At 60.1% G+C, this 23,792-nt stretch overlaps 3 protein-coding genes across 5 annotated transcripts in view; all 3 read left to right on the top strand.

The window, feature by feature from the left end:
- Window positions 1-266: 266 nt before the first annotated feature.
- ATP6V0C (ATPase H+ transporting V0 subunit c) lies at window positions 267-5,309 on the top strand. Its single transcript, XM_060648167.2, has 3 exons — window positions 267-504; window positions 4,243-4,426; window positions 4,576-5,309. Exons 1-3 carry the CDS (start codon window positions 426-428, stop codon window positions 4,778-4,780), a joined length of 468 nt encoding a protein of 155 aa, XP_060504150.1. The 5' UTR covers window positions 267-425; the 3' UTR covers window positions 4,781-5,309.
- A 230-nt stretch (window positions 5,310-5,539) lies between these two features.
- AMDHD2 (amidohydrolase domain containing 2) lies at window positions 5,540-15,545 on the top strand. The gene is made up of 11 exons (XM_060648166.3): window positions 5,540-5,641; window positions 6,421-6,557; window positions 6,637-6,776; window positions 12,591-12,645; window positions 12,819-13,031; window positions 13,113-13,201; window positions 13,293-13,437; window positions 13,512-13,619; window positions 13,780-13,848; window positions 14,848-14,949; window positions 15,302-15,545. The coding sequence occupies exons 1-11, from the start codon at window positions 5,559-5,561 to the stop codon at window positions 15,388-15,390; spliced, it is 1,230 nt and encodes a 409-aa protein (XP_060504149.1). The 5' UTR covers window positions 5,540-5,558; the 3' UTR covers window positions 15,391-15,545.
- A 5,736-nt stretch (window positions 15,546-21,281) lies between these two features.
- Window positions 21,282-23,792, top strand: part of PDPK1 (3-phosphoinositide dependent protein kinase 1) — a 78,241-nt gene continuing 75,730 nt past the window's right edge. For 2 of the 3 annotated variants that reach the window (XM_060648176.3, XM_060648175.3), the window contains exon 1: window positions 21,284-21,594. The gene's annotated coding sequence lies outside the window, so the exon portion shown is untranslated. Of the gene's footprint in view, window positions 21,595-23,792 lie in introns of all 3 variants that reach the window. The other variant, XM_078440222.2, reaches the window with a different exon arrangement.

The following is a 23,792-nucleotide window of genomic DNA, read 5'->3' as shown; positions in this document are numbered from 1 at the left end:
GCTAATACGAGGGTCACCGCCCCGCCCCCGCCCGGGAGCCGGACGGGCCCAACGCCAAGGGGTGCGAGAAGCTGCCAGCGCCCGGCTCCGCGTCCGCGGAGGCCGAGGTGGGGCGGAACGCCTGAGTCCGGGTCGCTTGGGCGGCGGCACGGTGCAGGAGCAGTCAGAGGGCCGCTAGGGCGTACCAAGCCGTGGCGCCCCCCGCCTGCACGAAGTGGTATAGCCCGCAGGGGCGGAGCCCGGGTCATGTGACACGGCTGCGGCCGCCATTTTGTTCTGCGGTGCTGGTATTTAGAGCGCAGCCGCTGACGGGCCGGGTCGCCTTCGCAGCCGCCTGACTGCTCTCCTTGCGCTCGCTTGCCGTGCCCGGCCCGTCCTCGCCCCCGTCTTGGCCCGCTGAGCTCGCCCTCTCCCCACCCGCAGACATGTCCGAGGCCAAGGGCGGCCCCGAGTACGCCTCCTTTTTCGCGGTCATGGGCGCCTCGGCCGCCATGGTCTTCAGCGGTGAGCGCCGAGGCAGGAGGGACTCGGGAGGCTGGGGGCGCCGGGACTCGCGGAGCTTATGCCCGCGTCGCCCTAGGGTTCTTGGTGTGACGTCACGCTGACGTAATTCCGAGCTGTTGGGGGGGGGGTCCCGAGCCTCACGTGACCGCGGGCGGGGGTCGGGGCCCCGAGGGCTGCGGGTCGCAGGGCCTGCGGGCTGGGCGGGGGTGCGGGTCTCACGGGTCTCCCGGGGATCCTGGGCCGGCAGCCCTGCCGCCGTCAGTGTAGGTGCGGGGGTGGGGCGGCGGCGCCGCTGCCATCTTAGCCCTAGGAGAGGCGGGAGGGAGGCTGGGGTGGGGGCGCGCGGTCCTGCGCCTGCTCCGCACCCCCCACCGCCATCCTGCGGGCAGGTGTGACATCACACCTCGGGAAGCTCCCCCTGTTCGGCGGGGGTGTCGGGGGATGAGGCCCTGGCGCTCCCCTCCTTGGTACACAGCTCTCGCCCTTGTGGCGGCCCGCCCCCGACGGGGGTCAGGTGGGTCTGTACCCAGAGGCAGGTGCTTCCGGTTACGGCCTGTCACTGTTTCCCCGTAGCCCTGTGGGATGTGTGGGTTGTTTGGGAAAATGGGGCAGAGGGGTTGGTCCTGACAGCTGGCAGGAGCCCAGGGCTAGGATTGTGTGGAATGGGGCAGGGGTCTGGACAGGCTAAGGGCGAAGGACGGGTGTTTGGGAAGCAGGCCAGCATCAGTGCTATGTGTGTGCACGCCTGTCGGGGGTCTACTTCTGGGTGAATGAGAGAGTGGCATAGAGTGTCATATTGGGTCTTTGTCCTTAGGAGGGAGTCGTCTGGTTCAGGCCTGAATGAATGAATGAATGAATGAATGACTTCCCTTTTCCCAGGTCCGAAATTGGGAGGGCTCCCCTAGGCAAAGAGAAGGGGCCTTCCAGGTTCTTGATGGCACCCTGCTTTTGAAGTTAGGTCTTGACGGTAATGGGTGTTGAATTCGGTGAAAACTGGTCTACCTGAGAGAAAGGCACGTGGGCCAGGCCCAAGAACGTGGGACCCAGGAAGGTGAGTCCTAGTCTGCGGCAAGCCTGTAGACTGGTCTGGCCTGGTCTCCTCTGGGCCTCCTTAGGTAGGTCTGGTTTTTGGTTTGGATGACCCCGCCCTGCCCCACCCTACCTGGTGGGCTGGGGAGGCTCCCTGTGCAAGTATGTGGCGGGTTTGAACTCCAAACAGCCTGTGCTGTCTGTAAACACTTGTGAGGTGGGGGCTCGGGGACTCTGCTGTCTTGAGGGCCGCCCTCTGCCTGGGCCTGTCTGCCAGTCATGAGTTACTGAGTGAGCCCTACCCTGCCCTTCCCATCACGTGCACATAAGGGGTCATTTGTGGTGGGAGAAGTGATCTGGACTTCCCCTTCTCTCCCAGCTAACCCTGCTCTTTCCACATCTTAAGGGGCTGTCTGCTTTCCAGCACTTCTGGACGGACAGGCTGCTGTAACCCCCCACCCCTTTTCTGCTCTTTGCCTCCACACTTCTTGAGATTCTACTGTGCCTGGCCATGTGTGCGTTGTTATTTATGGCTGTCATTCGTTCATTCAGCAAATGTCGAGTGAGCTCCTACTGTGTGCCAGGCACAGGGGAACATCAGTGAACAAAACAAGACATTCCCGCCCCAGAATTCCTTGAATTCTGGCTGCCATTGCTTGTTCCCGAAGCCCTGAGTTTGCCCCTTGGGCCTTTTTTCTGTACCCAGCTCCTGGCCTGCTCTAGTCATCAGGTACATCTCTTCCTTTTCTGGAACTTAACTTGATACTTTCAGATGGAGCCTGATCAGAAAGCAGGTCTCTGGAAGTTACTGAGAACAGGGTATCACTGGTCTAGGGCTTTTTTGTTGCCCCAGGCCCCTGAGGATTAGTGCTGCCTGCTCCTGTGGGGCCCGATCTCCTTCCTGCTTCCCCTTTTTTCTTGTGACAGAAGTCCTGTCAACTCTTTCTTCATCAAGTCTTCCACAAGTTTGTCAGTTGCTCCTTTACCGTAATCTCTGACTTCCTCCCTGCTGGCAGGCACCCTGCGTTTGGTGCTTTGTTCTTGGAACTGCCTCCTGATTGCACTTTCTGTTCCCTGCTCGATCTGGGACCTGGTGAGGCTTGGCCTCCAGAGCTGGCATCCAGGGTTTTCCGGGACACCTGCTGCTGCCCAGGCCAGGCTGCTTTTCCATCCTGATGGTCAGCCCTGTTTCTTCCCTTTGTTCCTGTCGTGGCGGCCCCACCTTCAGCCACACGATCTCCCTGCTGCCTTCTAGAGAAGGGCCCCGCTCACTTTCCACCTCTGGCCGTGTCCTGCTACCTGGGATGCTAACTTCCCAGTAATCGGTGCCTTACTCAGTGACAGCCTTACTCAGTGACACTCATCGCCTGTGCTCTCCTGCTTGAGTGACAAACCATGGCACTGGCTCCTTGCATGCACTTGACATAGCCCGATGTGGTGCGGGGCGTGCAGTAGCAGCCCCCAGAATGCACTGCAACCAGGAGAGTTGCCGGAAGAGCTTCGTGAAGAACAGCCCTGAGCCCCAGGTTAAAGGTGCCGAGTGTCTAGGCGTGGTGGTGTTGGAGTGGAAATCCCTCTGCTGCCACCCCTACTTCTTTTCTCTTTCTGCTAGCTCCCAGTGTGATGCCTCGTTGGGGGACGTCTCCATTCGTGCGTGCAGTCTGCAATCATTTTTGCTCACTCAAGCCTCTTCCTCAAACGTCACTTTCTCTATGGAGCCCTTCCCCCACTCCCACGGGCCTCCCCACTCTTCTAGAACGTGTTGCTGTGCTTGGAGGGGCCATGTGTGTTTCCTCACCGGGCCTGGAGCCCCGGGAAGCCAGAGCTCCTCTGACTTCCTCCCTGCTCAGTGATGAACACAGAGAGGAGGCATTTTTGTGGCCCAGATAGGTGAATAAAACGTGCAGAGGAATGGTCAAGAGTGTCCACATCTTTTCTGAAACCCATGAGCCATGTTATCCTTTGCTCAAGCAGTGCAGCAAGACCTTGGAGGGCAGGAGTCAGAAGAGCCACCTGGGCCCGCTGTGGCTCTATTCTGTGCACAAGTTACTCCATGCGTGGAGGCCAGGAGAAGGGAGATTGGAGGAAGGCAGCACACCCTGGCAAGAGGAGGCGGAGTACCATCAGAGGAGACCGGGCGTCCTCCCGTTCCCCCACGCTTCGTTGCTGGAGGTCTTGGGGGGGTGGAAATCTAGGCTTCTGTGAGCCCAAGGCCTCTGTGCACGCAGGCGTGCTTCTGGGAGGTCTGTCGAGGCCTCATGGTCCACCTGGGTGATGGCAGAGAGGATTCTTTCCAGACTTGAGAGCCTAGTCCTGCTGTGTGCCTGAGGATGCCCTCAGCTTTCTCTCCATGTGACTGGGCTGCTCTGCTGGGCCTGTCAGAGCTCCACCTTTTAGGCCGTGGGCAGCTGTACTGGGGTCTCTGGGAGGTTGGGGCCAAGGTTAAACAGCCGAGCAGGAGCCCAGACAGGCGGGACAGCCGTTAAGGGCCTCTGTTGGAGGAAGGAGACAGCTGCCTGAGCTCCCTGCGTGCCCAGCTGTAGCTCTTGCCCCCGAGGGCCACCTCCTGCCCTGAGCCGGGTGCCAGCCTCATCTCACCTTGTCGGTGATGACTTACGGCGTCTCTCGGCCGTGCCACAGCTACTACCCCCAGGGTCCTGGCCCCAGGTGCTCTGAGCTCACCTTGCCTTTCCTGCCCCCTCCCCACAGCCCTGGGTGCCGCCTACGGTACAGCCAAGAGTGGCACTGGCATCGCGGCCATGTCTGTCATGCGGCCAGAACTGATCATGAAGTCCATCATCCCAGTGGTCATGGCTGGTATCATCGCCATCTACGGGCTGGTGGTGGCCGTCCTCATCGCTAATTCCCTGAATGATGGCATCACTCTCTACAGGTGAGTGCCGGGCCCCTCCCCATAGGTCATGTCCTGCCTCGGGCGAGGCCACCGCACGGGGCTGGGAGGGCTGGGGAGGGGGCGTCGGGCTGGTGACTTGCTTCCCCTGGCAGGTGGCTGACGTCTGTCCGGTGTCTTCTCTCCCCCAGGAGTTTCCTCCAACTGGGTGCTGGCCTGAGCGTGGGCCTCAGCGGGCTGGCAGCTGGCTTTGCCATTGGCATCGTGGGGGACGCTGGTGTGCGTGGCACTGCCCAGCAGCCCCGGCTATTCGTGGGCATGATCCTGATCCTCATCTTCGCCGAGGTGCTCGGCCTCTACGGTCTCATCGTTGCCCTTATCCTCTCCACAAAGTAGCCCCTCTCCGAGCGCACCAGCCACAGAACACGATGTAAAGACCACCCCTCATTCCGAAATGAACAGCCTGACACACACGCACGGGGCCGCCGCCCCCCCAGTAGTCGGTCTTGTAAATGCGCAGTGTCCTAGTGCCCGTTGTCTGCTACCCCGGCCTCGCCCCCGCCCCGCCCCGTGCCGTGGACATCCGGGCCCACTCCTTCCCCATCCGGGCCTCCGGCCGCCCCCACTCATCTGCCCTAGAGCGCTCTGTAGAAGGGTGAATTAGAGTTGTCATTTTCTCTTCACTGGATGTTTCTTATTTATAAAGATTTGATCTGTTCATACGTCTGTGGAGCAGCCCTCCGTCCCCAACTATATAGTAATCTTAGGTCGAGTGTTGCGTTGTGGGGTTGCCGTTTGCTCCGAGACTCGTTGGATCGAACCACCCTCCTCCAGCCCTGGCTGTCGGGGGCCGCGGGCCAGTGTGCTGGGCCTGCGAGGTCCTGGAGCCGAGCCGTGTCCAATAAAGTTCTCGGTTGTGACTGGACGCCTGTGTGGACCGCTTGTGTGGGCCCGGGCCCGGCGGGGGCGGGGCGGGGGCGGCCGCGGCGGCCCTGCCGGCCCAGGGGCGTGCCGGTCACGTGGGCGCCCTGATCACGTGGGCCGGCCGGTCACGTGGCACGCCTCAGTCAGCTGAGGGTCACGTGGGTGCGGCCGGAGCCCGGCGGGCCGCAGTCGGCCGAGTGCGCGGAGAGCGGGAGAGCGGGCTTCGGCGGCGGGGCTCCGGTGGCTCACGATGCGCGACGCACAGGGCGAGGGGCGGGCCCCGGTGCTCCAGTTCACCAACTGCCGCATCCTGCGAGGGCGGGCGCTGCTCAGGTGGGGTGCGGGGTCAGGCGCTGCGGGGGTGGGCCCGGGAGCCGGGCGGGGCGCGGGGTGCGGAGCCGGCAGCGGCTGGGTTGGGGCCCGGGGCCGGGAGCTGCTAGATGGGGTGCGGAGCCGGCGGGGTGCGGGCCGGGCACTGCTGGAGTGGGGCGCAGGGCGCGAAGCCGGGCGCTGCTGGAGTGGAGCGTGGGGCCGGTGGGGCGCGGGATCGGGAGCTGCTGGGATGGGGCGCAGGACTCGAGGCCGGGCACTGCTGGAGTGGGGCCCAGGGCTGGTGGGGCGCGGGATGCGGAGTCGCGAGCTGCTGGATTGGGGCCTGGGGGCCGGGTGGGGCGCGGGGTGCGGGAGCTGCTGGACGGGGTGCGGGGCCGGGCAGTTGTGGAGTGGGACGCGGGATGCCGGGTCGGGAGGTGCTGGAGTGGGGCGCGGGATGCGGGAGCGGGAGCTGCTGGGATGGGTCGCAGGGCGCGGGGCCGGGCACTGCTGGAGTGGGGCCCGGGGCCGGCGGGGCGCGGGGTTCGAGGTGCTGGAGTGGGCGTCGGGGCCGGGTGGGGCGCGGGGCCGGGGGATCGGGAGCTGCCGGAGTGGGGCCCGGGGCCGGGTGGGGCACAGGGTGCGGGAGCTGCTGAAGTGGGGGCGCGGGGCGCGGGGTCGCGCGGTGCTGGAGTGGGGCCCGGAGCCGAGCGGGGTGCGGGGTCGGGATGCGGGCTCAGGCACTGCTCTGGTGGGCCCAGGGACCGGCCGTCCTAGCTTCTGTCCGGCTCTGGCCGCAGGGAGGATCTGTGGGTGCGCGGAGGCCGCATTCTGGACCCGGAGAAGCTGTTCTTCGAGGAGCGGCGAATGGCGGATGAGCAGCGGGACTGCGGGGGCTGCATCCTGGCGCCTGGCTTCATCGATGTGCAGATCAACGGTGCGGTCTAGGGCTTAGGGGACAGGGACCCGGAGAAGGTGGTCCGGGCACCGTGCAACCTTCCTCTTTGTGGCCCTAGGTGGATTTGGCGTTGACTTCTCTCAGGCCACGGAGGACGTGGGTTCGGGGGTCGCCCTGGTGGCCCAGAGGATATTGTCGCATGGAGTCACCTCCTTCTGCCCCACTTTGGTCACCTCACCACCGGAGGTTTATCACAAGGTGAGGTCAGGCTTCCGGTCTCAAGGGAAGGGGGCTTCAACAGTAGCACCCCTTTAATTTTCAAACTTTTCCTGCCACAAACCCCTTGGCACTTGGGTCTGGCCTCACCCTTTAGCCTCCCCCACCCCCTGGGGCCTGGGGTCCGGGGTCCTGCCCCTAGGCTCTCCTTTGGTGTTCCCCCGCCCGCAGGGGGTCACTGCCTCTGCAGCCCTTCCCACAGGCCTTCATGTTTATTGTTGCGGTGTCTTCGGGGCTAGAAGTCCTCTCCGCCTCACACCCTGGCCACCTCCTGGCTCCAGAAACCGATTGCTGGGACTTTCTGGATTGCCACATTTGTACCATCTCCTCAGGTTCATCCCCCCTAACTTGTCTGTGCTGTGTGACTCCACTGAATGTGCTTTCCAGAAAGAAGCTCGTTGTCTGCCCCTGCCGCCCCCTTCCGTCCCCGCTGCTGCCCTTGTGGCCCCCACACACACCCTTCCACTTCCTCTCTTCTCTGCATGGCCCTATAGACATTTTCACCCAGGCGGGCTCTCCGGTTTTATTCTTCACCCCAGCATCTTGTTGGGTTTCTTTGGGGCGGTGACTTTACATGGTAACCGCCGGAAAGCAGGTGGTATTCATCATGCCTCTTTACCGCTTGATGCTTAGTGGGTTTTGAAAAGCGTGGACGTCCCCTTACCCGAGTCGAGTTGGGGAAGGGCAGCAGTTACCCTTTAACCACCCCCCCCCCCCCAGCATTGTTGTTTTCTCCAGTACAGGGCTTTTTTTGCAATTATGGGTCATGTTGCCAGTCATGGGTGGGGAGGTCCCTCCTGGGTGTGTGGGCGCACAGTTGGAGTTGCGTGTTGCGGGAGTTTGAGTGTGGGCTTGGGATTGGGTCCTGGCCCCCTAAGTTCATCTGTCATCTGGGGGACACGAGACCATCCTTACTTTTTTCTGAGCCTCCATTTTCTCAAATCCAAGTTGGGAATGAGCACCACGTCCGTCTCCTGGGGTTGTGGGGCAGGCAGCGCTCTGTGCAGTACCTCTTAAAAACTTGATATGCTGTCATGTGTGGACATCTTTCTGGAAATTTCCCCCAGGCCTCCCATCACAAAGTCAGAGGTTAAAAACTTCCTACTTCAAGCCACCTGGTTCTGTGTTTTTTCTCTTGGTCATCAATCCCTGATTTCTCTTGCCTGGAATCTGGGAACGCGCCCACCTTACTGTCCTCCCCCTTCCCGGGACCTACCAGTGAGGCTTCCTGACTGTTGCCTAGTCTCCCGACTGCCGGCCCTGCTCCGAGTCCTGCCGCAGCGGCCTTCCCAGGGGACAGGGCATAGCACATCACTCAGCCCCGCACCTTTTATCTTTCTTTTTTTTTTTTTTTTAAATGTTTATTTTTGAGAGAGAGAGAGGCAGAGCGTGAGCAGGAAGGGGGCGGAGAGAGAGGGAGACACAGAATCCGAAGCACTTGTCAGCACAGAGCCCGACGCGGGGCTCTAACCACTCAAACCCATGAACCGTGAGATGGTGACCTGAGCCGAAGTTGGATGCTTAACTGACTGAGACACCCAGGCGTCCCCACCCCCTTTTTACCCTTCTGAGCAGTCCCTCCCTAGCCGCCCCAGCCTCGGCCCTCTCCCCACGTATGGTCCAGCCGTTCTGGGCCATTCTCTCTCCTGTTCCCAGGCCTTCTGCCCTGTTTTATCTTGTTGTCTCTGTTGCCTGCTCTTTGGAGCTGTGACTCTGCTGTGCCCGTGGCTTCGACAGCACATTTGACCATCGTGATACAGGTCGTGAGATCTCTTTTTTTAGGACAGGGAGTTTCTGGTCACTAGGATTTCTGGCTTATGTTTTCTTTTCTTCCTTTAATGTGTGTTTACTTATTTAGGGAGAACGTGGGTGCACAAGCCGGGGAGGGGCAGGGAGAGAGAGAGGATCCCAAGCAGGCTCTGTGCTATCAGCAAGAGCCCGACGTGGGGGTCAGCCTCACAAGCCGTGAGATCATGACCTGAGCCGGAAGCAAGAGCCGGATGCCTAACCCACCGAGCCCCCCAGGCACCCCTCTGGTTTATGGCTTCCTGCTGATACTTGTCAGTCTCCACAAACACTCACAGGATGAAGGCGTTGGACAGTAGAAAGTAAAATCGCGGAGGCCGTGAATGTGAAAATTTAATCCAGTGTCATCTCAGGCGCCACGGGGCTGTTCGCTTAGGTATCTCCCCGATTCCCGTCCACCCACCTTCTTCCAGGGCTGGCTCACACTGGGCAGAACTGGAATGCTGCTCTGTCAGAAGTTACCCGGACCCCTTATCATCGTGTTCTGGCCCATTGAGACCACCTGCTCTTTTTGGGGGCCTCTTTCAGTCTTACCCTTTCATACTCTCCCAGGAGGAAGCTCTGGCTGGAGTGTTCTCGGCTTCTGGTCCATCGTGTGCTTAGCCAAGACCTGCTACCTCCTCAGGCGGCAGCCAGGCTTTCACCATGCCCTCTGCACTTTGACCTTTCCCATTCTCTTGCCGTCCGTGCTGTCGTTCATTGCCTTCTCCCTACTTAGCGCTCTCTGTCTCTCCCCCGTAAAACTCAGTTTTGTTTCGAAGTACAAAGTGAACCCCGTGCGTCGGGTTCAGACCTTACCTCGGGCTCAGAACATGAGACCTGGACTTGGGCTGCGTACCTTCCTGGAGGCATCCGCGTGAGAGTGGCACCTGTGAGACTGGGTGGGGACAACAGCCAGTGGCGGGCACGGCATCGAGAGGGGCCCCTTTCCCTGTGCGGGAGTCCCAGTGCCGACCGTGTGCAGAACCCCGTAGAACGTGTCACAAGGCGGGCTCCCCGGAAAGACGGGATCCGGAGATTCACCCACAAGTTCATCTGCCCCGTGGGCTGGGGTATCCCCTCCCCGGCCATCTGACCGTAGCCCCGTGTCTGGCACCGAGCTCTCTTGGAAGACTCGGAGAGAGCTTCAGGACGGGACCTGACACTGGTCACGACGGGGTCGCCTGGTGGAACGTGGGCCTGTCCTCCACAGATGGGTTGAGGGCGAGGGTCGAGAGGGTGTGTTCGCGAGCAAAAAATCTATTCCCGAAAAACTCAGCCGTTACCTTTTTTTTTTTTAAGTTTATTTATTTTGAAAGAGAGTGCAGGGGAGGATCGGGGTGGGGGGTGGGGAGAGAGAGAGTTGCAAGCAGGGTCCTCATCCTCAGCACAGTGGCCGATGTGGGGCTCGAACTCACAAGCTGTAAGACCATGACTTGAGCTGAAGTTGGACGCTTAACCGACTGCGCCATCCCGGCGCCCCTTTTGGTTTGTTTTGCTTTTAATTTTTAGCGAACTTACACGAAATCTCCTGGCTTGTTAGGAAAAACAGCAGCCCTTTGCCCCCACCAGCTCCCACCTGGAGACGGTCACCTTCAGCTCAGCCGGTCCTTGGAATTTGCTCTCGCCTGTCTAAGCTCCAGGCCGGTTTAGGGCAGTGAACAGGGGTGTCTGCTTCCCACCAGCGGAGCTGAGGCTAGACTCCTCTTCGTGGGTTTCCGGCCCCCTGCCCTCCCCAGGTAGCAGCCTGCCGACTTGGGGAGACCCGCCGGTGGGACTGGGCGAAGGGCTCGGTGCTGACCCGTTTTCTTACCCGTCTGCCCTGTGTCTTTGGGACTCCTTGTTCTCTCAGCTGGCGACTCCACTCCCCGCCTCTGCCCGTTTCTCACTCTTCTTGCGGGACGTGTGGGTGCGCCCAGCGCTCTATCAACGTCGTTTTCCCTCGGCAGCTTTAGGGACCTGTTCCGCGGCCCTGGCTGCCGGCCTCACTGGACCGAGCTGTCCTAGGAGCTCCTTCCCGTCACCTGGGGGGGGGGTCCCCTGGCGTCTTTCTGCTGGGCCTCTATCCCCTCTCCCGTGCCTTTGTCTTTGCTGGTTTTTGCCTTTGTTTTGGAGCATATCCACCAGCTTCTGCTAGAGACGGGGGCGCAGAGAGCAAAGTTTTCAAGATCTCGAAGGTCTAACGAGGTTTTTATTCTCTTGATTGGGTGTAGGTTAGAAGTGACTTTCCCCTAGAATTCTTAAAGGCGTTGCTGTATTGTTTTTTCATTTCCAGGGTTGCTGGTGAGAAGTCGGAAGCCACCTGACCTCTGATACTTTGTGCATGACTTATTTCTTCCCTCTGGAAGCTCGTGGAATCTCCCCTTTGGCCTTGGGTTCTGAAGTCTGAGGGTGACACGTGTGGGGCCTGTGGGGAATTTATCTATTGTGCTGGCCGTTGGCACACCCTGTCGGTCTGAAGTTTGGTTTTTGGTTTTGTTTGCTTTCCTTGATCACAGCGCGTGTGTGATTTTTCTCCCTCGTTTCTCTGTCGTCTTTCCTGGGAGTCATCATTCCACGGTTGGGCCTCCTGGATGGCGTCTCTGGTTCTTTCTGCGACTCCGCTTCCTGAATGTTTCCTGTGTTTCTATGTTCCGGTTCTTGACTTGGGTTTTTTTGTTTTGTTTTGTTTTGTTTTTTACTTTATTGCTCAAGTTGTATTTTTTAATTTTATTTCTTATTTAAGTATTTGTTTACTTATTTTGAGAGAGAGAGAGAGCAAGTGTGAGCAAGGGAGAGGCAGAGAGAGAATCCTGCACTGTGAGTGCAGAGCCCCGTGTGGGGCTTGATCTCGTGACCTGCGAGATCACGACCTGAGCCGAAATCAAGGCTTGGATGCTTAACCGACCGAGCCACCCAGGCGTCCCTCACATACTTTTAATTGGAAGAGCTCGCTTTCTCTCTCAGTGTTTTTTTCTGACACCGTCTTCCTGTTTCACGGGTGCAGGATCTCTCCTCACGTGTCTTCCCGGCCCTGCCCTGTTCGTCCTCTGTCTCCCCAAGGTTTCCCCGAGCTGCCCCTGAGCCTTGGCCGTCGGCTGTGTTTGAGATCAGGCGCCAGCAGGCTGCTGGGAGCCCCGGGACTGGAGTGGGCTCCTGGGGGCGCCCTTAGTTGAGGTCCCTGGGCCGAGGGGACAGCCTCACTGGCTCCGTGCTGAGAGTGTTAACCTAATCGCAGGGGGTGTGCCTCCACCCACCTCTCGCCTGGAGCCCTTCTGGTTTGCTTGCAGGGCACATTCACGGGCCCAGCTGCCCTTTAATGGTGTCTGTGGTTCCCCCCGACCCCACTTCTCAAGGCGCTGCCTGTTTCCTCGGTGTCTCCACCACGTGCCCCTGCCCACACCTGCCCAGGGTCGGCCCATCAGGCTCCCAGGGTTTCAGCCTCTTTACGCATCGCTGTATCTGGTTTGGGGTGAGGTGCCCCAGGGCCCTTCGGCGGGCGGCAGGTTTCTCTGGCAGCTCGCCCCGCCTCCAAGACGGGTCATGTGAGTACCTGTGTTCGGCTCAGGCACCGTGTGGCTGTGCCCTTGACGCCTGAGCCTCCAGCCCCGCGTGCACCGACCTCTCTGGCCCCCGAACCCCCGCTTCTGTGCTCGTGCTGCCTGGACTGCACGCCTCCTCTTGACCCTGGCCGTGTGTGCGGTCCTGCAGCTCAGGAGGCCGGGCCCGCTCCCCTGTCTGGCTGGGTCCAGACCCTTTGGCCACGTTGCAGGGCCAGGTCAGGTCCCTTTTGTCCATTCCTGTTCCTTGCTGGCAGCTGGCCTTCTGCCCCTGCGTGTTCCTCTGCGTCCTGATGGTTCTTAGCGCTGTGCCTTCCCTGACTCTGGTTGGGGGCCTTCGACTACCTTCTGCTATCTGACGGAAGGCCATCAGGGGGCTGGGCTCTGACCTCTGACCTCTGACCTCGGCTGGGCTGTGATCTCTGGGCATTGGGCCGTAGGGGGCAGGGCTTTAACAGCTGGTTCCCCCCAGGTCCTTCCTCAGATCCCTGTGAAGAGTGGTGGTCCCCATGGGGCAGGGGTCCTCGGTGAGTGGCTGACCCCTCTCCCTGCCCCCACCCCGGGAGGCTCCTTGGGGACCTGTTGGCAGCCCTTCCCCCTCCAGAGGCCCAACTGGGGAGGGAGGTCGGGCAGGTGACGGGCCAGGGCGGGGGCTGCAGGGCCAGAGGCCCACTGGAGCTGTCCACTCCTCTTCTCCCAGGGGTGCACCTGGAGGGCCCGTTCATCAGCCGGGAGAAGCGAGGTGCACACCCCGAAGCCCACCTGCGCTCCTTTGAGGCCAACGCCTTCCACGATGTGCTGGCCACCTACGGGCCCCTGGACAACGTCCGCATTGTGACGCTGGCCCCCGAGCTGGGCCGAAGCCATGAGGTGATCCAGGCGCTGACAGCCCGTGGCATCTGTGTGTCCCTAGGTGAGGACTGCCACCTCCAGGGTTGGGCCCACGTGGGGTCCTGGGCTGAGTGCACACTTTGAGTCCAGGTCCCCTATGCAGGACACTCGGTGGCCGACCTGCAGGCCGCGGAGGAAGCCGTGCAGAGTGGAGCCACCTTCATCACCCACCTCTTCAACGCCATGCTGCCTGTGAGTGCCCCGTGCCCCCCACCGCAACTCCCTGGGCGGGTAGGCGCAAGGGCTCCTGCCGTCGCTCAGCTGCCCTCCCATCTCTGTCCAGTTCCACCACCGTGACCCTGGTATCGTGGGGCTCCTGACCAGTGACCGGCTGCCTCCCGGCCGCCACATCTTCTACGGGATGATCGCGGATGGAACGCACACCAACCCGGCCGCCCTGCGCATCGCCCACCGGGCCCATCCCCAGGGTGAGCGGCGGGGCGGGGCGGGGCCCGGTGGGAGGACTCGGCCGGGCAGCTCCTGAGTCCCCTTCCTTCCGCAGGGCTGGTGTTGGTCACCGACGCCGTTCCCGCCCTGGGTTTGGGCAATGGGCGTCACACGCTGGGGCAGCAGGAGGTGGAGGTGGACGGGCTGACAGCCTATGTGGCCGGTGAGTGACCCTCTCGTCCCGCTGACTCCTCGACAACGGCCCTTTGGCCTCTCTTGTGGGACGCAGACATCTGAGCGTTCGCCGCCGGCCTGTGGGCCCCCCACCCCCCATGTGCCCAGTAGCCCCTGGTCCCCCCAGAACCTGCTCTCTCACTCTCAAGGCACCAAGACACTGAGCGGCAGCATAGCCCCGATGGATGTCTGCGTCCGGCATTTCCTGCAGGCTACAGGTTGGTGAGGCTGGAGGGGGCAGGTGTGTGCTCACGCGCGCGTGTGTGTGCGCGCGCGCACGTGCACATATGTGTCGGGGGGGGGGACAGGTTGGAGGGAAGCACGGAGACCCCTGGGCTCTTGCAGCGACACCCCTTGTGGGATGGGATTCCTAGGAGTGGAGCACCAGGAACACGCTGAGGCCCCCTGCAGCAGCTCAGGGGCAGGTTCGGAGAGCGAGGAGCAAGCATGTGGCTGGGACCCAGGGTGATAGGCAGTGAGGCCACGGCACCGAGAAAAGGGTGCTCACCGTACCCACGGGAAGGCCCTCGGCCTGGGGCCTGTGGATTCGCAGGACTCCGTGGGTACGGAGCTTTAGGGAGGGGAGGGGGGCGGTCAGAGCAGCGCTTCGGGCTTGTTGAGGGGGTAGGCGTGTCCGGGGGGGGGCAGGGAGGGGTATTTGGCAGAGGCTGTGGTTGGCCGGGCCCTGCGGGATTCTTGGCAGTGCCCGGGGCTGGGGTGTCACCTGGGGGTGCCCGGGTTCAACATGCTGTTTAGAGCAGCAGGGAGACAGGCCAGGAGGCAGGAAATGGCTGTAGGCTGGCTGTTGGGGGGAGGGGTGGTGAGGTAGGGAACAGAAGACAAAGGATTTGGTCGTGTGTGGCTTCTTGAGAGGGAGCAGGGACGGAAAGCCAAGACCAGGTGGCCTCGTTGATGCCCAGGCTACTGCTGCTTTTTGGGGGGCTCTTCCCGGGACCCGGAAGGAGGAGGGGCCTGCAGCCATTTGGGTCCAGGGCATTTGTCAGTGAGGCGGGGAGCCCTGCAGAGCTGGGATGGGTGAGTGACCAGGAATAGGGTACCTGGCAGTGTCCTCAGATGAGGGGGAAGGCGGGGCTTTGTCAGCCTGCTGCAGAGACCTGGGATTTCTCTGGGACTTGGAGCTTTGGGGCTGGGGGAGAGGCTGCCCACGGAACCAGCTGGGGATGGGGGGTGACTGCCCGGTTGTGTTCCCTGAGCAGGCTGCAGTGTGGAGCTGGCCCTGGAGGCTGCGTCCCTGCACCCCGCACAGCTGCTGGGGCTGGAGAAACACAAGGGGACCCTGGACTTCGGGGCTGATGCAGGTCAGGGCCCGACGTGGGCACCCGGGCCGGTGAAGACTCGGGAGGGCTCGGGGACTCGGGATAGTGCCAGGGCAGGTGGGATCTTCCCTGCGCCCAGGTGGCCTTACCTGGCCACCAACCTCAGCCCGGGTTCCTCTTCCTGTCGGGTCAGGTGAGGGGCAGCTGGGGTCTTTGTCCCGTGTGCCCTGCTTCCAGGAACATGGGTTCCAGGGCCTTGGTCAGCCTCTGATGGGGTGGGGTGGCCGTGCCCAGGTCGTGTCCCAGGCTTCAGTTTCCCCACCAGCTTCTGGATGGGTGTGGGGTGGTGGTGGACCCACCCCTGCCTCTGTCTCACCGGCCGCCTCTGACCCAGACTTCGTGGTGCTCGATGACTCCCTCCACGTGCGGGCCACCTACATCTCGGGCGAGTTGGTGTGGCAGGCGGAGGAAGCCAGGCAGTGACTGAGGACCACGGCTGGAAGGGACGACCAGCCTTAGCTGGACACTGTCAGGGCTGAGCCGTCGAGGAGCTGGTCTCCAGGGAGCGAGTGGGAGCCCTGCCCCAGGTGGAGGCCTGCCAGGTGGAGGCAGCTAGATAAACGTTCGCCCCGCAGGGACTTGTCTCGTGTCTGAGTTTTGCTTCAAGGCAGAGCGCCGTCCCCTCGGTGGCTCTCTGGGTGGGGTGGGGAGGAGAGCGGCTGGATTCTAGCTGATCCCAGGCTTGGGGGGCCCCAGTGAAGGTGACAGGGCCCCTCTCTGTTGGACGGTCGTGTCTGAGGCCTGCAGCCCCACACACAGTTGTGCTGGTTGGAAATGAAGGGCGGGAGGGGAAAGTCCTGGGTCGCAGGTTGGAAAGCGGACAGGAACGGGCTTGGGGACGGTGAGTGTGGAGGGCTCCAGAAGTTTACATGTCGGGGGACAGAGGACAAGGGTATTCTTGGGATTTTTAAATTTTATTTTGAAGGAGGGGAGGGGCAGAGATAGAGAATCCTAAGCAGGTTCTGCACTGTCAGTGAAGGGCCCGACTTGGTGGTCGATCCCAGCAAATTGTGAAACTGTGAGCTGAGGCGAAATCCAGTCGGACCCTTAACCGACTGAGCCACCCAGGCACCCCAGTGCTTTCTGGGATTTTAAGTGGGAGAATTGATTGTGGGGACAATTAGGAGCTGGGCCTGGGAGGACTTGGATGTGGGAGGGGCCTCAGGTGGGCCGTGCAGGGCATTTGGAGGCCAGGCCGGCTGGGTGAGGATGGCCCACGGGCTCCCCTCTGCCCCTTTGAGTTGGGCCAGTGAAGTAGAGGCCAAGGCCATGGGGCTGGGCCTGAGCATACTGCGAGCCGTTTCTCCTCGGCCTTCAAGAGGACTCCAGGTTGCCTGGCTCTGAGTGTAGGATGCAGTGGCCGAGGGGCCCAGAGATGACCCTGGCCACCGCTCCTTGCCCAGCCCGCGGCCCTATTTCTTTGAGCCCTCGGGGTAATCAAGGCTCGGCTTCCTTTGGGGCTTTTTCTGAACATCCCCTTCTCCTCATCCGACTCCCAGGTGGGCCCGGGGATCCCACGTGCCCCCTGGGTTGCACCGCTGTGGGTGACCCTGCCTGGTGCTGGTGGGAAGCTCGGGGATCACCAGTGTCCGGAGCCCTGCAACTATTTGCCCGTCAGTGTCATCCCGCAGCCGTCCGTGTCCCCCAGGCCCGGCAGCAGTGCCCCCACGCTGGGAGCAGGGGCTGATAGGGCCGCTTTGAGGCAAGTGGGCTTTGGGGAGCCCTGCAGGTCACGAGGGCAGCCGCGATGTGGCAATCAGACATCCAGGGTTGGCGTAGCCCCAGCCCTGGGATTGATTTTGTCCCCGTTTGCGTGCTGGGGCGGGCCGCACCTTCCCCGTTTTGAATGGGTGAAGTTCTTGGAATAAGAGGTCAAGGCAAACGTCCCAGGTCACCATCTCGTGTGGCTTGGCAACCATCCCTTTTGCCTCTGCCACAGAGCCCACTGCAGACAGCGTGTCCAGGCCCAAAGTGACGAAAACAGCCTCTGGCCCCAGCTGTGTTCCAGGCTGAGTGAACAGTCTGGGAAGAGCCAACACCGTAAGGCAGGGCTCGGGAAAGGCCTGGGACAGCAGCCACCTCTCGGTGTACCAAGGGGCTGGGTCTCTGGCCACATGCCTGTGGGCAGCAGGAACATCATAGACCTAACAGGTGACCGACCAGCTCCTGCATCATGCCGGCGCCAGCCAGCCGGCTGCACCAGTGATCCAGGGGCAGGGCGGGTCTCCCCCAGCTCAGAGCTCACCCTGCTGGGAGGGAGCAGGCCATGCTCCCAGATCTATTAGAGGCTGAGCAGTGGGCACTTGCCTTATTTGGTGCTAGGTTTTATTCCATGTGCATTGCCAGTGTTAACCCGTTCTCTGCCAGACATCCAGAGGGGTCCTCCCCATTCTCGGACGGGGAAAGTGGGGCTCCCAGGTCGAGAGCTGGTGAGTGCCGGAGCGAGGACTTGGCCTGGCCTGCTCAGCTCGGGGGGGCCTCACTTAAACCTGTCAGCACGCCGACTCTTGGCCGGAGCATCCGGGAAGGACTAACCGCGCTACTGGTCCGCAAGGGTGACACCAGGGATGGCAGGGTCCGGTGCTGGTTGGCACGTGCACCCGGGCCAGGGGAACCGCCCCACAGAGATCCAGTGGCAGAGGCTTAGTGTGTTGGGTGGGACAGTCGGCCACCCTCGCCAGAAAGGGGTGTGGTCATCACCACCGTGGCCTCCAAAACCTCTCCGTCGCCCGTCAGAACAACTCTGTTCCCACTAGATTACTAACCCTTGTTACCCCTCCTCCAGCCCTGGCGCCCACCGTGCCACTTTGCAGTCTGAGGCTGCTGGGTTTTGAACAGAAGATATGCTGCCATTTTCAGTAAGACCCCCAGCAAGGAGACCCTGAGGGACTGGCTCTAGGGTGGCAAAGGGGCTGGAGACAAGTGAAGTGGAAACGTGCTTGTTTTAGTGTGGGTGTAGACCCGGACGCTGGAGGGCGGGGGGGGGGGGGGGGGGGGGGGGGGGGCTGAGTCACTGATGGGTGGGGGGGACTTTCATTGAGGTGGGGTCCTTGGAGAGGTGACCTGGCGCGCCATCCGTACCTCCTTCGTGGCTTGCTTTGTGTTGTACGTGAGTGGGAGGAACAGAGGGCCCAGTGGTGGCGAGACCCGATGCAGGGGCGGGTGCGTCGTGAGTCCGCGGAGTGGGGCGAGGGCCGCCTGGCGGCCGCACCTGAACACTACAGAGGCGTCCACTTGGTCCTGGACTGCTCAGAGTGCACACAGGTTCGAGTCCAGGCGCCGAGGCGTCCCTTCCGAAACTTCGGTCTCCGTAGGCTCCGAGCGCAGGGTCCCAGCGCTGATTCGTGCAGAGGATCTGGGTGGTCCAGACCGGAGAAGCGGCTTAAGGGTGGGGGGAAACGGCGCCCGAACAGGGGCTGGCCGCGAACGGCAGAGCGTGCGCAGTGAGTCCGGTCCGACCCGCTCCGCCGCGGGGCGGCCTGCGGCCCAGGAGCCGGGCCTACGCGGACCTACTGCTCCTGTAAGAGGTGCGGCGCACAGGGCGGGGGGGCGGGAGGAATCTCACTTGCTGTGGGAGGGGCTCCTCCCTGGGGGGGCGGGCTCTGAAGTGTCAGAAGGGGCGGGCCTCTGCCGGGGCCAATGAGGATTGCTCTGCGGAGGGAAGAGTCGCGGCAAAGCAGCCGGGGCGCGCGTCGCTCGCTGACCCAGTACCGGTTAAAGGGCCGACCCGGAGCGGAGAGCCCCGGACTGCGCGGCACGGGGCGGGGGGTTGCCGGGGGCCAGGGCCCCCGGCGCCCGCACGAGCCCCGGACCCCACTGCGCCCCAAGCTGCCCGGCTACCTCTTCGCACACCTTCCGGCCTCGCCGCTCCCCTTCTTTCTCCTTCCAGTCGCGCCCATGTGCATCCCCCTTGCCCCACGGCTCCTCTCCGCCCCCCTCTGCGCCCCTTCTCTCCCCGCCCTCGTTGGCGTTGGGGAGTTGGGGGCAGGCTCCACTGCCTGTCCCAGCTTCGCCCCAGCTCGGAGCCTGCTCCGGGTCCCGGGGGGGGGGGGGGGGGGGCGGGTGGGTACGGAAGGAGGTGTGGCACCAGGAGGGTGAATGGGGGTCGGCTCTGCTTAGACCCTGGGACCTCCTCCATGTGCCCCTGTCGTCCGCAGGCAGCTCCGGGGTGGGGGGCAGCCCCGTGCCCTGAGCGGTGGCCCTCTCTGAGCCTTGCCTGCCTCCCAGTCTCCCACCGTGAAGAGCTTGGTGTGATCCTTCCAACGTGATCCTGTCCCTGTCCCTACGTTTGTGTCTTGGTTTGTCTTATGAACTGGAATTGAACTTTTGATACTGTTCTGCTCTTCAGTATTTTCTAGTGAAGCAGCATGAAATGGTGAGCTCCCTGGGTGGGGACACATCGAAATGTGTCACTATTTTAACAAGGTGCTCCGTGTTCTCCAAGATGGATGCTTCGTAACGTTAAGCAGATCCCACCACGGACCAGTGGGGCTCCTCCCCCAGCACCCCAGCCGCCCTGAGGAGGAGGGACCGTGGAGTGACGCGCAAGGAATTCTGGGGGCCCAGATGCACAAGTGCATCTAGAAGGCAGAAGCGCCCCCTGTGTGGGCACTCCTTTTGTCCCCGTGGGTTCCCGGTTTCTGTGTGGCCACAGGAGGGCCTCCCGTGTTAGTTTTCTTTCCCTGTAACAAATTACCACAAATTAGAGGTTCAAAAGAACACACCTTTATTTTGCAGCTCTGGAGGTTGGGGTCAGGAATAGGTCTTGTGGGCCAAAATCAAAGTGGTGGCAGAGTCTGCTTGTCCCTGGAGGTTCCGGGGGAATCTTCTACGTCCAGCTCCCGGATGCCGTCTACCCTGGTTGTCTCGTGGCATCCCGCCTTTGCAAAGCCGGTGCGGGCCAGTTGTGTTTTCCGTGTTGTCTCCCCTGAACTTGGACTCCTTTTCTTCCATCTTTTAAGGACCCTTGTGATTATACTGGGCCGAGCTGGGTAATCCTGGATAATCTTCCTCTTTTAAGGTCAGCTTATTGGCAGGCATAACTCTCCCTGTGTAACACAACATATTCACAGGTTGGGTGAACAAGACGTGGACGTTTTTGGAGGGGCCGCTATTCTGTCCAGCGTTCCTTCCAGAGAGAAGAGCCTCGGCCAGGCCTCCCTACTGCCTGGGTCTGAAGGAGATACTACATTCCTATCATCAGTGCATGAACGTGCTCATTTCCCGATGTGCTTAACACCAGACGGTTTCAGTCTTTGGGATCTGGCCAGTTTTGGGAGTCTGCCCATTTTACAGCTGGAGAAGTTGAGACTTAGGGAAAGAAGGTTACTTGCCTGAGATTTGATGCAACTTTTTTGTTTCCTGTCTCTAGGGCTAGTTAAAATATGTTACCCACGGAGCACAATTTATACAGGAAGACATTTTTCCCAGGTGGCTGGGAAATTGTTGGCGTTGGCACCTTTGATCCGTCCACGTGCAGCTGGATGCCTCTTGGGAGCTTAGGGACGGTGACCAGGCACTCAGCGAGCAGAGGCAGGAAACCACATTCTCATCTTTGAAGAGTCTCCTTGTTTTCCTAACTGGATGTGTGTTCGTTGGTTTCCCTGCCTGCCTCGAAACCTCCAGGGGTGCAGGCCGGGCGTGCCTTTCTTCTCTTGGCTCTCCCCATGTCTCCGTACGTCCCGGAAGAATTGGAATCCTGGCTCTGCCCTCAGCTAGCTATGGTGCCCGGCATTGAAAATGGTCCCCGGCGATCCTACTTCCGGGGATCCACACCCTAGCAGAGTTCCCCCCATGTGGTGCTAGGCGCCTTTGTGTGACCAGTAGAGTGTAGGAGAAGTGAGGTAGATCCCTTTGGCAATTGGGGTGTAAAAGTCATTGTGGATTCTATGCTGGTGTGCTCTCTTTCTCTGGAGCCATTCACTCTGGGGAAAGCTGGCTGCCATAGCATAGGGATACTAGGGAAAGCTCTGTGGAGGGGCCACCATGGTGAGGAACTGAGGCCTCCACCAATATCTGAGTGAATGGGCCACCTTGGAAGTGGTCCCGCCTGTCCTCGTCAAGCCTTCAGATGACTCAGCCTTTGCTGACGTCTCGACTGCACATTCCTGAGAGACCCTGAGCCAGAACCACCCGGCCAAGCTGCTCCTGGCTTCCCGACCCACAGAAACCATGAGATCATAAAGGTTTGTTGTTGTATGTCTCTGAGCTTCGGGATAATTTGTTACATAGGGCTAGGTAACTAATACACGAGCTGTGTGGCAAGTGCCACAGCCTCTGGACCAGGGTTTTCTCCCTTGTGCCATGACGGTTTGAGGAATGAGCGAGAGATGGGTGAAATACCATGGACCATGGGGGGCACAGGGCCCGGTTTGCAGTGGGGGCTCCCCCGGCCCCAGGCCATGTACATAAGGCAGCCTTCCAGCCCCTCCCAGGATGGTATGGGCATCCCCCGTTCCTCCTTGTGTGGAACATGACCTCACAATGTCAAGCCAGGCCTTGCATTCTTGGCCTCGGGTCACCCTTCCACCAGGGACAGAGGCATTGGGCAGGGTAGGGAGAGAGGAGAGCCATGGGCTGTCCCTCTCCTTCCTCCAGCCGGGGTGCCAGTGAACTGTGTAGTGCCAGGTGAGTCCATCCCCCCTGCTGCCCACTGTCCCGGGACGGGCAGCCACACCTGACCCACAGAGGGGTGCCTGCCTCTCTCTGGGTAGAGAGGGGTGGCCTGGCCTGGCCTTGGCTTGCACACTGGCTGCCATTGAGGCCCCACGAGAACTAAGCACTGTCCTTCGTTCCTCTTTCGACTGCTCCTCCCTGCCCTGCCCCTGCAGCCCGCTCCCCTGCTTTCCCCTCTCCTCTCACCCCTTCCCCTGAGGCCGGCAGGGGTGCCTACTGCACCTGCTGCTCTGGTGGGCTCTGGCCTTCTCCGTGTACTTTTCCCTCAAGGTTTTCCCCCTCCCCGTTTCTCTTTGAATTGCTTTGGTGTGAGCGACTCTAACTAAAAAAAAAAAGGTTGAAGACCTCGGTCCCTATTCCGTGACTTGCTTCTCTGCCTTTGGGCTCTCGCTTAGACCTTCCCTCTCTTCTTTCCCATAGCTGCATCGAATTTTCCAGGATGAATATCCCATAATGTGTTTTACCATTCTCTTGTTGATGAATGTTCTGGTTATTTTTTCTTTTCTTTTCTTTCCTTTTTTTTTTTTTTTCTTGCTTTTTGTTAAAGCTATGCTGTTATAAACATCCTTGCACAGTTTTACAGTCATGAGTGAGAGCTGCTTACAATTTCCAGGGAGAAGATACATCCATTTTATTAATTTTTATTTGCATCAGTGTTGAAGAGACCAGAAACTTCCTTTTGGTTTTTTTTTTAATGTTTATTTATTTTTGAGAGAGAAAGAGAGAGAGAGAGAGAGCGAGCATGTGCACATGGCGGGGAGAGGGGCAAGAGGGGGGGGGACGGGGAGAGACGGGGGGGATGGAGAGAGAGATTGGGAGAGAATCCCAAGCATCAGGCTCCATGTCTGGCACAGAGCCTGACTCGGGGCTCTATCCCACAACCCTGAGATCATGACCTGAGCCTAAATCAAGAGTCAGATGCTCAACTGACCAAGCCACCCAGGTTCCCCAAGAGGCCAGGGAATTCTAAACAGGCTTGTAATAATAGCAGCCCCTGCCTCACCTCACCTCTCCTTACTCACATCCTGCTTACTACTCTTTAAGTGTTCTTCCTGATGTTTATGTCCGTTGTTTTGTACTTTGTCTTTTTTTTTTTTTTTAAGTTTATTTATTTTGAGAGTGATAGAGAGAGTGAGAGCGCGGGCACACCAGTGGGGAAGGGGTAGAGAGAGGGAGATAGAATCCCAAGCAGGCTCTGTGCTGTCAGAGCAGAGCCCGATGCGGGGCTTGAATTCATGAACCGTGAGATCATGATCTGAGCTGAAATCAAAAGTTGGACGCTCGACCGACTGAGCCATCCAGGCACCCCTGTACTTTATGTCTTGACTCCTCACGTACAGTCACTGTCTATTGCCTTTCTGTTACAAGGGATGAGGATTCAGCTCTCTCAGGCCCCCGTTCCTCTCCGGGTCCCTCCGAGGTAGAGGATGGTAACTGCCGGTTGAAGCAGTGCGTCTGTACTGTGACTGTAAATGTGCTTCCTCCCTGCTCTTATCCTGGGGTTTCTCATTAGTCTTTTAAAATTGCACCCCATCTCCAGGCACTCCTGAGTCCCCACTGGTTTTCTTTCTCCCCTATGGCACTTGCTATCTTCTAATATGTCGTAAGACTTGCTTATTTGATGGTCTCTCCTACCCTGCCCTTCCTCCCCGCACCCCCCCAGCCCCCAGTGGCATCTGACTCTCACAAGAGCAGAGATTTTTGTGTTTTAATCACTGGTGAATTGTCAATGTCTAGCACAGTGCTTGGGATGGAGGGGAGACTCAGTGCTTACTTGCTGGATGGACAGATCCTGGGACTTCCATTCACCACCCTCCTGTGTGTTTTGTTTTTTTTCCTGTTTCCTGATCTCGCGTCTTCTTGGTTTACCGCGTCATTTGGTGGAGCACATCAGTCGGTAACTTTCTGGGAAAGATCGCTCTTGATGTGTATTCTTTAGACTCTCAAGCTCTGTATTTATTTACAATTGCATTTAGTGTACAGTCTGGCAAATTTCACATGTAAGATGGTAATAAATACTGAGTATCGCGTAGGATTGTGATGAGAATTTAGTAACATACGTGTAATGGTCAGCGTTCTCTGAGGATAAGTTATTATTACTTTGTGAGGACTCAAATAAATACAAAAGAAGGGTTTGTTGGGAGGCAGTT

Source organism: Panthera onca, chromosome E3 (assembly GCF_046562875.1).
Source record: "Panthera onca isolate mPanOnc1 chromosome E3, mPanOnc1 haplotype 2, whole genome shotgun sequence".
In the NCBI taxonomy this organism is placed as follows: domain Eukaryota; kingdom Metazoa; phylum Chordata; class Mammalia; order Carnivora; family Felidae; genus Panthera; species Panthera onca.
The sequence above is the reverse complement of the archived record's forward strand: the minus strand, read 5'-3'. Positions and strand labels throughout refer to the sequence as shown.

Bases quoted from the DNA above. Each gene is read 5' to 3' on its own strand.
- ATP6V0C (XM_060648167.2), top strand. From the start codon at position 426: ATGTCCGAGGCCAAGGGCGGCCCCGAGTACGCCTCCTTTTTCGCGGTC. The intron at 505-4,242 runs GTGAGCGCCGAG...CCCTCCCCACAG, and splicing joins GGCCGCCATGGTCTTCAGCG to CCCTGGGTGCCGCCTACGGT. The intron at 4,427-4,575 runs GTGAGTGCCGGG...TCTCTCCCCCAG, and splicing joins GATGGCATCACTCTCTACAG to GAGTTTCCTCCAACTGGGTG.
- AMDHD2 (XM_060648166.3), top strand. From the start codon at position 5,559: ATGCGCGACGCACAGGGCGAGGGGCGGGCCCCGGTGCTCCAGTTCACC. The intron at 6,558-6,636 runs GTGCGGTCTAGG...TTGTGGCCCTAG, and splicing joins CATCGATGTGCAGATCAACG to GTGGATTTGGCGTTGACTTC. The intron at 13,849-14,847 runs GTTGGTGAGGCT...TTCCCTGAGCAG, and splicing joins GCATTTCCTGCAGGCTACAG to GCTGCAGTGTGGAGCTGGCC.